The 17,152-nt window shown below is 40.5% G+C and overlaps 1 protein-coding gene across 2 annotated transcripts in view; it reads left to right on the top strand.

Annotated features, from left to right (window-relative positions):
• The window catches only part of MYRIP (myosin VIIA and Rab interacting protein), a 219,562-nt gene that overhangs the window by 175,767 nt on the left and 26,643 nt on the right, over positions 1 to 17,152 (top strand). The window contains exons 11-12 of one of the 2 annotated variants that reach the window (XM_012720627.1): positions 8,034 to 8,273; positions 13,105 to 13,167. In XM_012720627.1, the coding sequence (XP_012576081.1) occupies positions 8,034 to 8,273; positions 13,105 to 13,167 (303 nt within the window). The remainder of the gene's footprint in view (positions 1 to 8,033; positions 8,274 to 13,104; positions 13,168 to 17,152) is intronic. The other variant, XM_004676288.2, reaches the window with a different exon arrangement.

The following is a 17,152-nucleotide window of genomic DNA, read 5'->3' as shown; positions in this document are numbered from 1 at the left end:
GGCCCGATCTCGTTTGTATTTTATGATATAAGACACTCATAGATGTTCTTGTTAACCCTGATCATCTTTCAGATGATGCTCTTAGCTAGTTCAAGCAGCTACAAGTAGTGACATTGTCATCTTGTCCTTTCCAGTATTTACACTATTTCTCTCACTTTGCAATGTCTATGGCACTGGCAACAAACTGTACTATAGGACATGATGCTGGTGACGTCAGCATCCTGTCCTTGTCTCGCTGTGGTTCTTAGTTACCTGCGTCCCGCGTTTCAGTGTTAAATATGATGCTTCCTCCAAGTTTGGTAGGTAAATATCAAGATAAGAATGTGTCTGTCTGTTCTTAGGTTACAAATGTTTTAAATCAGGAATATGAGTTTTATTTTATCCACTGCTTTTTGGCATCTATTGAGTTAGCCATAAGGTTTTCCTTCTATAATCTGTGAATGTAGTAAATCACTTTAATAGATTTTTTTTTATTCTGAATCATCTTTCATTGGTTGCATGAATCTTATTGGATTGTGATTCCTTTTGATAAAAGACAGTTTCACTTTCCAAGGTTCCACATTTATGCTGTCTTATTCAGGCTTGATATCAGCTTACACTAATGACTTGGCCATAATTCTTTATTTTTTACTATTTTTTATAACACTTTATGTGACATGATGGTTTTCTGAAAGTCTGGAAGGATAACTGATAAATCTACGCAGGTCTTTCCCTACTAAGAATACCCCTAAATATTAAGTATTTGTCAAAAAACATGTATATAAGAAATACATAAGAAAATAAAAAGAAGATATTAATATAAGAACAAAAGCAAAAACCCTGAAATTAATATACTAAAAAATAGTTCATATAAATTTAATGTATCTAATGAATTTTCCCTCGAATGCCAAAAGTTTTGATAGGTAGTGTGCCTGTTGTCAAACATTTCTAAGTAAATTATCATTTCCAGTGTGATTCACATTTTAATCAAAATTAAGAGTTAGAAGGACAGGCAATTTTTTTCTTTGCTCTTGCCTTTGCTTAGCTTTTACTGCTAGTTTTTAGTGTGGTGGCACAATGAGCAATAAATATGGCTGTGTGATCTTGTTGCTGGGAATTTGTTATGATTTCCTTTGTGACCTAATGCAGGGTCAATGTTTGTAAGTGTTCCGTGTGTATTTGAAAAGAATACATACTCTTTGTTTAGTCAGCATAAACACACACGCACACACTCTCTCTCTCTCTCTCTCTCTCTGTTCTGGGCACTAACAAGATAGACAGATTCTGTCTCCTGAACATTCAGAATAACCAGACTAATTTCCCACAAGTATTTTTTTTTTCTGTTGTGTTCATTGTTCATTGTTTCTTGCTTTCTATCTCTTTAGTGTCTGGCAAGTTACTCAGAAGATACAACAGTGTGTCTGCCAGTCACATCTTTCCCTTCTCCTGTCATACTAGCCAGTGAAGCCAGCTGAGAGCAGAAGCTTTCCCACATTGGCTGACTTTATCCCCAGCCTCACATCTCCCCTTCCATGTAACTTTGCCCAGTGAATCTCTACAAACTCCATTATCATAATCTGAGCGGCTTCTTCAGTCCTCCTAAACTTCAAGCCCTTATGTCCATAGATGGCACAAATTTTGTGGCTCAGAATCTGTTTTCCCTCCAGCAGTAAATATTTCGCTGCTTCTTGACATTTAGTGTTGAACCGAAGCCCGAAGACAGTCATTTTTTTCTGTTAGGTAGGGTATGTATCTCTTAGCAGTTTGATTTGTCATTATCTTGAACAAACAATTTGCCAAAATGGTAGGTATGTACTCATTTTGTGCTGTTGCACATAATGTGGTGAGCTCTTTTCTGCATACTTGGGTATTTTTCAGTTCAGGAGTGTTTTATTCTATCATGTCCATTATTGTCTCTTCTAGACTTCCAATATCAGTGCTCTACATTTCATGCCTCTGATCACGTCTTACTTCATCTTTCCCTCAGCCTTCTCAAGTTTGCCGCCACATCATTCATTTTTCTGGGATTCATTCAGCTGTTACTTTCTTCAAATGTAGGTTCTAATCTTGCTGCTTGCATTTTCAGTCTTTCTGCATTTTATTTTTGTCTCATCATTCACTCCATTTCATCTCATCCTACAGTCTTTTAGTCTTTTTTGACATTCTACGCCTCTTCTGATGATTCTGCATTATTAAGCTTTAATGAAAATACAAAACTGCTGTCAGAAGTTGGGCCCTATGTGCTAGTAAAATCTGCATGGTGCCTTCAAGCTAATTTTTGTTTCCTTTACAGAATTTTTTCATAGGTTCCATGTTCACTTTTTTCAGTTATTCATTCTAAAATAAGGATAATGTTATTCCCATCCCACTGTTTGCCAGTATCTAGCATAATTAAATCATTTCCTTCTGCCAACTTAAGTTAGGAGATTCTTTCTACTCTCATTGTCTTGCTCTACATTTTCATGTACAGATAGCTAAGTACCTAGCCACAGTGGAATGCAAAAGTTGAATGAATGGATGAATAGATGAATGGAAAATAACAAGACACTGTACTCTTCTGTAGGGCATTTGTTTTCCCCACCCCAATGCTTTATATTTCATGACCATACTTTCTAGGATGCAGCATAAAGCCATAGCCAGTTCTTCCTTCCACCCAACTGAGAGTTTTTGAGGAGATACATTTTCTAACGAGCTATATAAAGCAGGGAGAGGTTGGGGGAGGTGGAAGTAGAGCCTAACTTCGTATGCATAGAAAAAAATCCCACCACCACCATAGAAGGCTTAGATGAAGCATTTATATTACATTCTGGACCAGGTTTTGAGGTTGAGGGACTGTTTGTGGGATAATCAATGATTAATCCAACTACTTAGAAAAGAGAAAGAATGGACCGGCTCTAAATATGTTTTTGTCTCAATACATTTCCATGAGCCTTGTATTTAGTGAAAATTTTCCCCATCCATTTACTGGCAACAAGCAAACGCCCATACTTTTTCATTACGTAGGTTTTCACCCTTTTCTGTATCTTCACACACAATTCTGGTGGGAAATTTGGAGAGGTTGTAGAGATGTTTGCCAGATACCATTTTAAAATGCAAACCTGCTAATTACTTTTTCGTTGATTGGAACTTCAGAATTGCAGGAGGCTGCTATTTTAGTTCTCTATGACTTTTTCTTATTTTGTTATGCTTATCAGTGTCTAGCATGTTAGTTGCTAGTTATTCTTCAGCCATTTAAATCCTAGCATATTGAGGAGCTACCAGTCTTTGTAACTAACAATCTAGAAGTACCCCTTTATTGGATATGTTTGTGCCTTGCTCCAAAGACAAATTAAAGCGGTTTACAGAAAGATGAACACAGAAAAATAAAATGAAATTATAATAAGGAAAGTAAGACAGAGGAACAATAGGGATAGGAAAGATAAAATGAAGCCAGGAGTGATGTTCGTTTACTAAGTGGAAGCAACGAGTTCCAAATCCTGGGCTGTAGATTGCAAAACACTGTCTCTGAGCTTTCTCAGAGACAACAGAAACAGAATGATAGGAGTATTTTTCTGACACAGAGAATGATCAATTCATTCTTTAAAGACTGCTGCGCCTGGAGCCGAGACCCAAGAGAAATTAATCCAGTGGATCCTTGTGGAGAGAAAGCAGAATACATCACCCTCCACAGTGAACTGCTTCAGTGATCACACAGTGGAGGCTGCTTCTCACTGTTGCTCAGCGAGGAGCACCACATCATGGAAGCAGAGTTCAGTCCAGTCAGGATGTTGAAGGGCCAAAGGGCTCAGGTCCTGCTGGTCAGGATTGCTTCAGTATTAACTTAGGGGGGTAGAGGGGTGGTTGGTGCCTCCCACCCCCTGACTCCTGAGTGTTGTGCAATTCTGAATCGAGGGTGTTGCCCTCTGACGTGCTCACAGGACTGTGCAAGGTGGGGATGTATGACAGACCCCTACCCCGAACATTGGGACACCCAACAGGTACACCTACCTTCAAGGTATGCCAAGAGAACATCCCCCAGTAAGCCCTTAAATCTACTCACATGGCATTTGAATTTCCTTCAACGCACAGACCAAGGGTGACAATTCCCCCCACACACCACTGCTTTCTTTACTATTGATTTTTCGCATTCCTTTTGACACAGCACCTTTTCTTAAGTGAAAACTTAAAGACAGACAATATGGCTGAAGTGAACTTGCTGTCACTGACACAGGCCCTTGCCCCATTCCTATCTCCACAGCCTAACCACATGCACAGATGACCTGGTGTGGTCAGGATCTCCCTGTTAGAAGGGAAAGCCCAGTCGCATGCCTGCCAAGTGTCCTCCTTATCAATGAAAATTGCTGGGTGGTCCTCCAAGATGAACTGGTTGCAGAGAACAGGGCCAAAAAGCAATTAATGTATTTGCAGAAAACCAGTGCTTCTTCAACATTTTTGCATCATAGACCCTTTTGAGACTGATAAATGCCATCCTCTCTCCAAGGGGAAGGAGATAAAGGAAGTGGGGAGGACCTTCATAAACACCAGTGCTCAAATTTTTCATTCAGTGCCAGGGATCTGGAGAGCTGGAACCTCCCTGAGCCTGCAGATCTGCTGTGTAGGATTGCTAACCAGCAATCTCATGGGTCTTGAGGTTCATCTGCCACATTTGGTAGTAGGTGTGGTGTGAGGTATATACTCATGAGAACTTGTATACTTGAAACCTGTTACAGTGTTTTGAACTAATATGCCCTCCATAAAAAAGAAAAGAAAAGAAACTTTAAGTCAAACTGGAAAAAAAAAAAAAAAACAGAAAAATGGATCATTCTCCAAAAGGGATGACTTTAATTTTACAGTTAAATTGAAATTGTTCTTTTAGACAGATTCAATGACAGAGCTACCTACCAATTGAAAGCCTTTTTTTATTGGTGGCAACAAGACCACATCAACTCTATGAAGAAACTGTTGGGCTCTTTTGGCAGGAAACCAGTTCACAGAACAAAACAAAAACAGAATAAATCATTAAGAAGTCATTAGGAGCCAATGAATAAAAAGAAAGGGGATCTGGAACACCCCTGGGTGTGCCCACCCACCAGACTGCTGACTTCACTTGACTGCCCCCCCCCCCAACTTCCTGCTCATTCAGTCTGGCATTAGGTCCAGGCTCTGAATCACCACCAAAATCCAAGAGCTGTATGGGCCCTCCCTGGTGGCGCAACAGGTTAAAGCACAAGCACTAAGAAGCTAAAGCCACTTCAGCATGTGGCTTTGATCCCTACCCCTGAGGTGACCTTTATGGCTCAGCAGACTTCTCCTGGCCCACCTGCTGCTCCCCTCAGCAGTATACTTCATCAGTTGGTCTGTTCTGCTTCCCCACTCTCTGGTGAATCCTCTCACCACCCCTGCATCTCTGACCTGTACCCCAATTCTGTAGGCATAAATAAATAAAATCTTAAAAAAAAAAAAAACCCCAAGGGCTATGAACTTGTCTACACTCAACTCCAATGTAGAGTCAAAGATGAAATCTACTTGTTAGGATTGTTTTATTCCTATCAGACTTCTCCAGAGAATAATGGTCCACTTGTGACCAATATGAACATAATTGTGCTTTAAATACCTGTTCTTCATGTAAACATTGACTTGAGAAGTCTAGGCTGGTGATTTTCCAGATAGGTTATGACGGATTACCATAATTCTGGCTGCCCTTTTAACAAATGGCATGGTCTAATTCTATCAGATAGGGAATTTTAAAGCAAAAACGATGCAGACTACAGCCAGACATCATCAGTCAGAGTAATTTTTTTTATTTTGGGAGAGGGAGATATGTCCCAGGTGAGAGTAAGATTTGTTTGTTTGATTTTAAAGTGATGGTGTAATATGAACAATTCAGAAAATACCCTGGAATGCCTACCAGGACTGTAAACTTGTAATGATAAAAGCTAGGAAAAAAAATTTTTAAAGGCTTCCTAAAGACATCCAGGGGCTAAGTTTCCACAGCTCCTATGGCAAATTCATCCCCAAGGACTGGTTCCCTTTTCCCATCCTTGTATAGTACCAGCTGAGACACTCTGGCCCTGCATGTGGAAGGCTTCTCCTTGGGTCAGGAGAAATGTATTATTTTCTAATCCATAAGGTTCCAGGTGACACCTGCCATTTCCACCCCATTATGTGGATCCATGATTTGTTGTATATTTGGAAGGTGCGGGGACTCCTTTTCTCATACTAGTTATAATAAAAATAAATATCTTGCTTACCAGAGCACATACAGCATTTGAATGAAGCTAATTTTAGGTTAAACACCATGCATTGGGAGAGGACAAATTTCTGCCTTAGGGCACCATAGACAGACATTTTCTGAGTCCTCAGAAGAAACAGGCCAGCAGCAGCTGTGCCCCCATGCAGTGAAGCTGAACTTGGGGCTTTTCTCTGCTCAGGACCTGGAAAAATGAAACTTTTTTCTTTTATCAATCCAGTGATTTACCCCCACCTCTGTTATCTCTTTGATCCTAAACACCTTTGTGTAGACAGCTGCCTTTAGCATTTGTCCAGTTACAAACTATCAGCAAAACTGATGTATGAACATCACAAGGTGTAGAAGAATCTTCCACACAGCTTTATTTGTTTGTTTTTAGCATAACAGGATGGTCCAAATCCTTGTTGCAAAATAGTGTGACAAAGTTTGAATGAAACACTAAATGAAAATACCGTATTTTATTATTTTCTTATGTATTGTTTACTCATCAATTCTTGAGTTTGAGAACATTTACCTAGAATCTTAAGACTCTCGTTCTGAGCTTTTACTTATACAGTCAATTTTGCGATCATTATTATAGTTTAAAGAGTTATTCTCCTTTTTTTTAATTCATCATATGAGTCACCTACTAATTGTGAAATTTTGTTCTCTGTCAGTTTTCTTCTCTTTGCTATTATGAAAATTTCTGAATTCTCAGTTGTGTACAATGAAAGCTAAAAGTAGACTCAAAATGGCAATGATTTATTGAATCATCCTCTAGGCAATTCTTTTCTTCTGTTTTATTATTTTGGTCTCTTTTAGCATAATTGAGAATAATTGATGAATAATGAAAAATAATTCCCAGGATGATCAAAGAGCAAAATGTTTCAAAAGATAGGAAAAATAAAATCACCAAGATTCTATCATATATCTTAGATTTAGAAAAAGGTCAACAAACCCACATAGTAATTACAAAGAGTATGAGTTTTATTATATTTAAAAAATAAGTACCTCTTTGTTCTTTGGAAGCCCTTTTATTTAGAGCAAACAAAAGCCATGACGTATCAAGCTTTATACACAGAAAGAACAACTCAAAGAGAAAATTCAAAAATTATAACTGGGTCTTTGTAGACCTGATGATAGATATGTTGAGACTATCTTGTTAAAATCTCATACATTTCTGTCAACTCAAGGCTGAGAATTTATCACAACCCTTATGTCCTGGAGTTCCCCAGACTCAGTCTGGAATCTACTCATGAAAGGAGCTTGGGTGACATGCAAGAGCCAGAGAGGCAATTATTATGAGAATGTTACAGTCTTCCTTGCACATGTTTCCAGACTTTGTACCACTTCAAAATCTGCCCGTTGCCCACTCTCTCCTGTTGCAGTTTGAACCTCAAGCAAAGTGTCACTTCCACAAGAAAACCTTCCCTAATGCCCAGCCCCTCCCGGCAAATGCCCCTTAGTGGGCTGGCAGGTCTCCCCTCCCCATGCCCCTGCCCTGCACTTGCCACCCTGACCATTAGGGATAACTAGGGGCTGAGGGTACCACCCAACCTTGCCACACCTCGCATCACCTGCACTGTCCCTGTGCTGTCCCAGGTGGGAGCTCAGTGAGTATTTTGTGAAAGAGAAACACTGAACGGATTTGCTTTTCTGAGTACAGATGTTCATGAGCTTGAAACCTTTAACAAAGTATTAAGATGCTCGTGTTTGAGAAAGTAAAAGCCCATATGTAGAGAGAGCAGATCAGGTAAGAGAGCTGCTAGTTTCTTGGACTGTCCTTTACTCAGAACACGTAATGTGACTATAGGGTCCTCAGCTCATGACCCTGGTTTTCGTTTAGGTGTTGGCTGATTTATCAGAGATGGACATCAGCAGTGAAGCTCAGGACTGTCGGACCGGCACAGGCACCATGGAGGAGAAACTGAGAAACAGGTTGCATGAGTTAGCAAGGAAAATGAGTGAGAAGGAGACTTCTTCAGGAGAGGATCAGGAGTCCGAGCCTAAGACAGAATCTGAGACCCAGAAGGAATGTTTGTCCTCTGAAGACAACAGCCAGAGCGTCCAAGAAGAGCTGAAGAAGGTAAGGGCCCGAAACCACCTGCACAGCGCGTGGCTTCTGCAGCCAGGGAAGGAGACAGATTCTGGGTTTGCACAGAGCTGTACTGGGCGCCCTTGAGCTCTCTCTAAGACTCTCATCCTGTGCACTCAGGAGAACCCCAGAACACCCTTCTTGATTAGCACTAAATGGGTCACCCAGGAAAAAAGCCTCACAAGGCCCCTCATCCCCTACTGTCCTCCAGATTGTCCTTCAGTTCCAAGTCTATACTATAGCACCCCGATTTCTCCCCTCAGTAACGAAAAGTGTTATTTACCACACACCTTCCCCCTGCACATTTTTGCCTACAGATTGAGAACACTGAGCCAATCCCTCTTTTAACCAATGAGGAAGCAACGTTCCATGCTAGGTGCTCACTGCATTAAGGGGGCTCCTGGATCGTTTACCTATGCAGTTTTCAAATTCTGGTTTGTTTGCTTTAGACTCAGAATCTTTTTTCAAATAAAGTTTGAATGGAATCCTGGTATTTGAAACAGATAAAAAAAATATCACTGCTCTTAGGGTCCCCAAAGACCCAACCACTTCAGTCCTACCCACCTCCCTTGCCCCAAACCAGCCCCTGAGTCTCAAGGGATAATGTTTTAAAATCACAGAAGATACACCCAACTGCTCGTGGAAAGGGGTCCCAGATCTCCTGCCTCCGAGTCAGTGATCTGCCCCCTCCCCCACACCGTGCACCTGGGTGTCCCCTGCCGCATCTCCAGCTCAGGGAGATACTGGTATTTGTTGAGTGTCTCCTGTGTGTCTGGTGCTTTGCATGTGCCAGTTGTTTCATGGAACAATCCTCTGAGGTGGATGGTAGAGGCAGCCCCTTTTTCAGATGTGGAATATAAGGCTGAGTCATGAAGGAATTAGCCAAAGCCCACATCTAATCAACATCAGAGTAATATTCACAAACTTTACCTGGACTCAAATCAGACTTCTTCCTTGATAAGGAGCTGCTCCCAGATAAGATCAGATATCTGGGAGCAGATAAGATAAGTCAGATAAGATCTTGTCTGGTACCCTCTAGTCTCTGCGGTTTCCATGGGTTTTTCAGTCTCTGAGTGTGCTATATAAGCTGACGCATTGCTGGTAACACATGTGCAAAATAAATAAGGCCCCTTCGTCTACTCAACACCCAAGCTAGTTTTTATGGGGGAGTCGGGCCCACAGACCACTGTGCTCACGAGCAAGCTGGAGACGTCCTTCATGGCCGAGTCCCAGCCCTCCGGCCCCTCCAGCTCTGCCCTTCACCCATCCCACTGCCATTCCAGCCTCCATAACTAGCAAGTCCTCGCTCATAGTTTGGCCAAACCCTCCACCTCTGGACAGCTCACCCATAGCTGGTTCCTTTTGCGTGTCTGGGCTGCAGAGGAGAACTTGGCCTTCATGCCAGCCCCCCCAGGATGTGCGCTCCATCCCATTGCTCCCCAGTGGTAATGGGCTCTGATCATCTGCATTCCTTGCATCAATGCCCTATTTCAGGAGCATTTGTCTGGTAGAGCTGAGAGCCAGCTGCTCACTGAAGAATGTCACAGTATTTCTTATAATGACTGCATCCTTCTGTTTTTGCTGCCTGATGGTCCCAAGGCTCCAAAACTCACGCTGTACCAGCAGTGTGCCAGACTGTGATGAGTTATGCGCTCCCACCTTTCCTCGGGCTGCCGGCTCAGCCACCAGTCTGCACTGTGCTCTCCCAGGCAGCATGTGAACAGAGAGAAGAGAAGCCAGTGGGGGACAAATCCCCACTCCTGCCCAGAGCCCTTGCTGAGCAGGAAAGCAGGAGAGTTGTTTTTATCCAAGTTCTCAAATTTGTCAGCTTCTCAAAGTTTTAGTATTTCCTCTAGCCAACCAGGAATCAGTGAATTAAATAGTCAGCCACATATCACTTGCTACACATAACATTCCACAGAACCAACAAAAACATAGTATGTTTTCCCCAACAATCTCAGGCTACCTTTTGTCATCAACCCTTGTTTGACTAAAAGAAAACAGAAATACAGGTTTACTTATTGAATTTTATTTATGAGCAAAAGGTTATAGTGCTTCAGGACTAGACTGAGTTTGAAATACAACCATTCTGCTAAATTCATGGTGACTACTTCGACAAGCCAGTGCCATCTTGCCTGCTTGGCCCACCTCCTGCCCGCCTTCTCTGTCCCTTCAGGCCCTTCATGACCCCTCCGGTGCAGTTAGGGTTACCTGCACTCCCCAAGCTTGCTCCAGCGTGTCAACAGGGCCATGTTGATCCTGTTTTGAACTTGGTCTCTGGGACCCAAACCAGATCCCTTTTTGATGGTTGAATAAACACACCTTGGCCTCATCTGTGAAATGGGAGTAATCCTACCCCCTTCCAGAGTTGTGAGGATTGAATTAAGAGGCATAGGGTTACCAGGGTTATCCAGAAAATATTAATTATCATATCCCTTTTAACAATCTCAACAGTAATAAACTTTGCTGCCATGAAATCGCACCCAGCTGCTAGCACTGGAAGAACACACAGTGCCTGTTTCCAGTCAGCACTTGCAATGTGGAGCTGGAAGTCTGTAGCCACATTTGGTGCTTTGGTTTGTGCAAATGTTAGTGGGGGAAATGCTACATCAGACCCTGAGGCTCCCATCTTCAGGATCAAAATAACTATGACTCCTGCCATGATCCAGTCAACCTGTGTATGTGTGTGTTTTGTGTGTCTGCACAGAAAGAATAGTTGAAGAATAGATCTTGGCTAAGGTAATGATTGCAGAAGCTGCAGTGCTCACTTTTATCTCTTAACCTGGGTGATGCAAACTGGCCAAAAGTCCTGCTGCCGATGAGCACTTGCCCCACAGGAGTTCCTCTTCCTATGTAGAAGGCAGCCTGCAGGTAAAAGACACAACTCTCCTGAGGTCAGCCCCAACCAGTAACTGATGGGAAGGAAGCATGTGACTCTCCCACTCCTTTGACTCCACTGGGCTGGTGATTCTAGGATATGAGCCACCCACTGACTCCCCAAGTTCTCTAGCTCTAGGCATCCACAGTGATGAACTGCTTCATAAGGCAGTTTTCACTAGCTCTCTCCCCCACTACTCCACCATTCTTTCCTGGGGTCACTTCCCAAACTACATGCACTCAGTCTTTGTTTTGGTGTTTGCTTCTGGAAAACCAGGCTAAGACAGTAACTGAACAGGAGAAATATGGAATCACCAGCTCACAAATACTCAGTGTGGTATTGAAATTAAGCAGTAAGGAAATCCAAATGTTTCATTGGCTACTAATTGCCTTGATTTTCCAGGAGAAGTCTTTGTGTGTATGTGTGTGTGCATATATGTATGTATGTGTATAGATGTGTGAAGAGAGAGTGAGCACTTTATTCAGACTCCCCGTCCCTCCTGCCTCCACCAGTGGCCCTGGTCTCAGGAGCCAGAGCAGCAGACGATGCGTGTTCCCAGATTCAATTACATCAGCAGCAGTTCAGTGTCCTTAGTGTGACAACCCACCTAGGAATTGGAGATTTGGGATCCAGCCCAGCAGCAGAAGAACCATTTTAAAAACAGGTTTTCTCCTGTTTTCCTGTGGTTGAAGTCATTTTCTGTAAGCAGGCTTGTCCCTACAGTTGGCTCATTGGCTGGGTGTCAGAGGCCCATCGTGATGCAAGGATGGTCACTCAATGTTATCTGGGTTTTAGCTGAGGAATAAGTTTTATAGAGTTGGGGACCAGCCCAGAAACCCTTGGAGAACTAGATTCCCAAAGGGTCATGTTCATTCTTTTTTAAGTCAGTTTTGGTCCATCACACCTGACTGGCCAGCGGGCATGCCAGTGCTTCCAGAAGAGAGTCCTGGCTGAAGTGGTTCTTAGCACCACTTGTCTCCAGGCATGCAGGGGCCGCATTCCCAAAAGAGGAATGCAAAGAAGGACCAAAACTCCTAAGTTTGAAGACAATATTCAGAGCTGAATCTCCCATAAACACCCTAGTCGTTCCAGGCATGGAGCACTGATCTCCCTGGTTCCTTATGGCTCTGAAGTCCCATAGTACTACATGGACTTAATCCAGATAATTAATGCATTAAATAAGTTTTCACTTCCTGTATAAATACCATTTATGATATTGTTTATGTGACAAAAGACATCCTATGCATCAAGCTTTTGGAATATGACCATTTGCTGAAGATCCAAATTAGTAAATTCTTGCTTTATAATCAAATTTGTACATCTAACATCTTCAAAGGCATTTTATTTCAATGCCTTTGTTTATTAATTATTATCACAAGTAGCTGAGTCATTGTGCTTTATTTTCATAAGGGAGTCACAGACCACCAGATGGCATCCATATTCATAGTTTCACAGAATAATTCCCATCAAAGTGCCAAGACATCTTTAAACTAATAAATGTCTTTTTCCTCTAAGAGGAAATTAATTTGTGCATCTTCCTATGGCTATTCCCTACTTATTGACATCACACCTCATAGAAACACAACAGGTCAATGGTCAAGGAAACAGATTTACTGACTTGTTGTCTGAGAAAATCCAGAGCCTTGGGTTTTTTAAGTTTAATGTGTTTATGAAAAAAAAGTCACAGTGTTGACTTAAAGTCAACTATTGTTAACCATGTGTGTGTCTCACACTGGTAAAACAAACTTACCATTCAATGAGGATTTGCTGTCTTTTGTCTCAGGTAGCATTTTGTTCAAGAAGAATGTCTTCCTGACTTGGTACCCAAGTGAATGTCATGTTAGATACTGACTTGTATCTGACAAGCTATACTGATCTTAATGGGCCTTATGCCTGCTGGAATTAACACCTTTTTTTTAACTTTCTATTTAACTGCTGCCCTAGGAAAAGAGAGAAGCTTTAGCTGTCCACTTAGAGCTACAGCTCTTATCCACAGTGCTTGAACAGGTGAGGAAGTTTTATTTCACTCATGTTGTCCTTGGCATCATACATTCCCATAACTGTGTCCTGTGTGTGTGTGTAGGATCTGCTGGCAGAGAAGGCAGATCTAGGTTCTTTACTGGGCTTCTGAGACTACAGCAGAACCTCTTTTCCAGGTACCTTAGAAAGGTTGTCAAGATTACCAATGCAAAGTTTCCTTAAGGTCTCCATAAAACACAGGTGTTATCTGAAAAACCGATGCTACCTCAGCAAGGCAGTAGAATGGGACACAAGACAGAGATGGTTTGAAGAAAGAAAGGCAGAGTTGCTCTAGAAGATTGTAAGTAGATTGTAAGTAGAATGATCTAGAATGTAAAGCACTGGGTCAAAGGTTTTGCTCCACAAAGATAAGATGCTCTGGTAAAATGGAGTTATGAGAGAAAAGAGGGGAGAAGGTAAAGAAGACACTGTGTGTCTAAATCTCAGCAGAAAAAAACAGAATTGTGTTCTTGAAAATAATTTCTGGGTAGAGAAAATATATATCAAGATAGTAAAAGAAAGAAATATAAAAGCATGTACCAGTTTCACCTACAAACACAAATGCCAAAACTCTAAATAAAAACTAGCAAACTACATTTTGCAATGCAAACTACAACCCAACATCCCTGACAAATATAGGTACAAATAGTCTCAAGAAAATATTAGCAAACCAAAACCAAATTCAGCCATATTCTAAAAGGATCAGATATCACAACCAAATAGGATATCTCCCTGGGATGCAAGTACATTTCAATGCACACAAATCATTAGATGTGGTACTCTACAATAATAAAATAAAAATTAAAATCATAAGATTTTCTCATAGTTGCAGAAAAAGCGTATGACAAAAATTCAATACTATTTAAGATTCAAATAAATTTGGTATAGAAGAGACACATCTCGATTTAATAAAGGCCATAGAAAGCAAGCCCACAGCTAACATCATTTTCAGTGTAAAAGGTTGAAAGTTACCCTCTTATATCAAGAATAAGACAAGAATACCCAATCTTGTAATTCCTATTCAATGTAATACTAGAAGGTCTAGCCAGACCAATCAGGCAAGGAAAAGAAACAAAAGGCATTCCAATTGGAAAGGAACAGATAAATCTGTATTCTTTTAAGGATGTTATAATCTTATACAGAGAAAATCCTGAAGAATCTTATATCCATAAAATACTTAGAACTATTTAACAAATTCAGTAAAGTTGCAGGATCCAAAATCCACATATATTAATCTGTCCCATTTCTATACATTAACAATGAAATATCTGAAAAAGAAACAAGTAAAGCATTCCCAATAGTATCAAAAACAATAAAATACTCAAGAATAAATTTAGCCAAGGAGGTGAAGTATTGGTACACTGAAAATTACAAGACTTTAATGAAAAAAAAATTGGAGAAGCAAACAAATGGAAAGATATCCCACGCTCATAGATCATAAAAATTAATGTGTTAAGGTGTCCATACTAACCATAGCCATCTATGGATTTAATTTAATCCCTATCAACATTACAGGGCCATTTTCACAGAAATAGACAAAAAATCCTAAAAATTGTATGGAAACAGAAAAATCCTGAGAAAAAGAATAAAGCTGACAGCATTACACTTCCTGATTTTAAACTATATTACCAAGCTGAAGTAAGCCAACCAGTATGGTTCTGGCATAAACACATAGTTTAAGGAAACAGAATTCAAGTGCCCAGAAATAAGCCCTTACATATATAACCAACTAAGATTTGATAAGGGAGTCAAGAATACTCAATGGATAAAAGATAGTTTCTACAATAGATGTATTGAACCTCTATCTACACTACTCATTAAAAAAGTAACTCAAAATGGATTAAAGACTTGCAAATAAAACCTGAAACTCCTAAAGAAACTCTTTCTAAAACAACTAAAAGAAACTCCCTTGACAGTCTTGGCAGTGAATTTTTTGATATGACACCAAAAGCACAAGTAAAAAGAGCTAAAGTGGGAAACATCAAACTAAAAAGCTTCTTCACTGAAAAAAAAAATGAAAAAGCAACCTACAGAATGGTGTAAATATCTATGAACTATTTATGTGGGACTGGGATAGTGTCCACAGGCAACGTCATTTACAAATCTAAAAAAATTGCAGCTTATCAAACAGCTCAGCTGGGAGTGAACAGGATGTGTCTGGAAAATGGGTAGAAGACTGGAAAGGAGGTTTGTGATGAAGAAGATACTGATATAGAAGACCCATGTGGAATGTTTGAATAAAATAGATTCAAGAAGTGTGAGAATGGGGAGGAGGGAAAAGTAAAGCAATTTACATCATTCTGCTTAATTTTCCAGCACAGTTCAAGTGGTCCTGGGCTTTACATTAGAACTTCCCCTTTCTGTAATTTCTAGTTTAACTATTAATTTGCCATAAAATAAAATCTGCAGATGAACCTCAAGTCAGGGATGAGTGAAATGAAAACTAATTCCATCCATAACAGAAACAAAAATGTAAAGTTAACACTTAACAAGAAAACTATGGGTCTCCAAGAAACCTAGCAATTTGTTGGTAGAAAAGATAGTTGAAGATGAATTCTTTGGGCAGAAATCTAATGTAACTCAAATCAAAATCCAAACTAGACTCTTAAAAAAAAAATACAACTTTTTAAGATGATTCAAAAAGCCATCTGATGTGACGCTGGAGTTTTGGTGGTAGGTGAGTGAGGCATGTATACTCATCAAGGTGTGAAACGGTCTTTTGAAATTAGGTAATTTTGTAAACAGATGATATGTCACTAACATTTGAAAATGTGATTAAAGAGATAATAACAGAGTTTTAAATCATCTGATAGGTTAAAATCAAGAGTCGCTTGGAAATGTTTAGAAAATAAGAGCAATGAAGTGGACCAATCTATTAAGAAATTTGATTGTTTTAAAGACACAGTAGTTAAATTTGTGAAATAGTCATACAAGATGTAACAGAATAGTTCAGAAGTACAGCCTAGATGTATTAAAATAACTCGCATTTATCTCATGACTCCAACACACCTTTGACCCCTGGTCAGGAAGAGAGTGCTTCTTAATAAATGGTGTTGGGATTAAAAAAAAATACTTGATATTTTGGGGAGAAGGGGATATCACTGAGAAGAGAATATCTTTAATTTTCATCCCAATGAAAAAGTGCCTGGCTCTTCCTGCTTTGCAGACCCAGCAATCCAGCAGGTGACCATTACAATGGCTTTCAGCTTCCCTTGTGTGGCACAAGCACTGGGCTTTGAATCCCTCTGTTCATTTGCCATTTATTCAACAAGTTACTGTTGAACTATTCTAGTAGCTGCATACAGTAGGGATAAGAGAGGAAATTTCCTTACTCTTGTGGAATTCATCTTCTGTTAGAGGAGACAGTTAAGAATTATTCAAAAACACTTGGGGGAAGTTGTCCAGTAGCTGCCAGCTGAATGGTGGCAAGTGCTAGAAGTGGACAGTGAGGAGTACAGGGAGGCCCAGACCTTGCAGACCAAGTGTCTTTTGGACAGAGACCTGAAAGACAAGGGAAGTCAGGCAAAAATCTATGGGAAGGACTTTTCAGTAGCAGGAATGTATGCTAGGTCTGAAGGTGGAAATGACCTTGACAAATTCAAGCAACAATTTAAAGAGCTAGAGTGGCCAGAGAAATAAGAGAGCAGAGTTTGAGCAATCAGGACTGTGTGAGCCACACAGAGAATTTCTGATTTTATGCTGGACAAGAGGGGAAGCACCTGAAAAGGTTTCAAGCTGAACAGGGAGATCCTTCCATTGACAAGATTACCTAGCTGCCCTGTGCCTCTTTTCCAAGTAAATTTGGAAGATGGCTTTCTAACAGACAGCCTTCCTTGGTGGCACCCACTTGCCCCCACCAGTGGGGAGACGCTTCTGATAAGCTATCAGGAAGTATTTTCCTGAGGGACATACTTTTGTATTAAAATAACAAACAAGATTGATGACTGGGATCACCTCCCTGCCAGGAAGAGAA

The sequence above is a fragment of the Condylura cristata genome, unplaced genomic scaffold (genome assembly GCF_000260355.1).
Source record: "Condylura cristata isolate star-nosed mole 26May11 unplaced genomic scaffold, ConCri1.0 scaffold00004, whole genome shotgun sequence".
NCBI lineage: Eukaryota > Metazoa > Chordata > Mammalia > Eulipotyphla > Talpidae > Condylura > Condylura cristata.
This window is presented reverse-complemented; position numbering and strand designations above follow the sequence as displayed.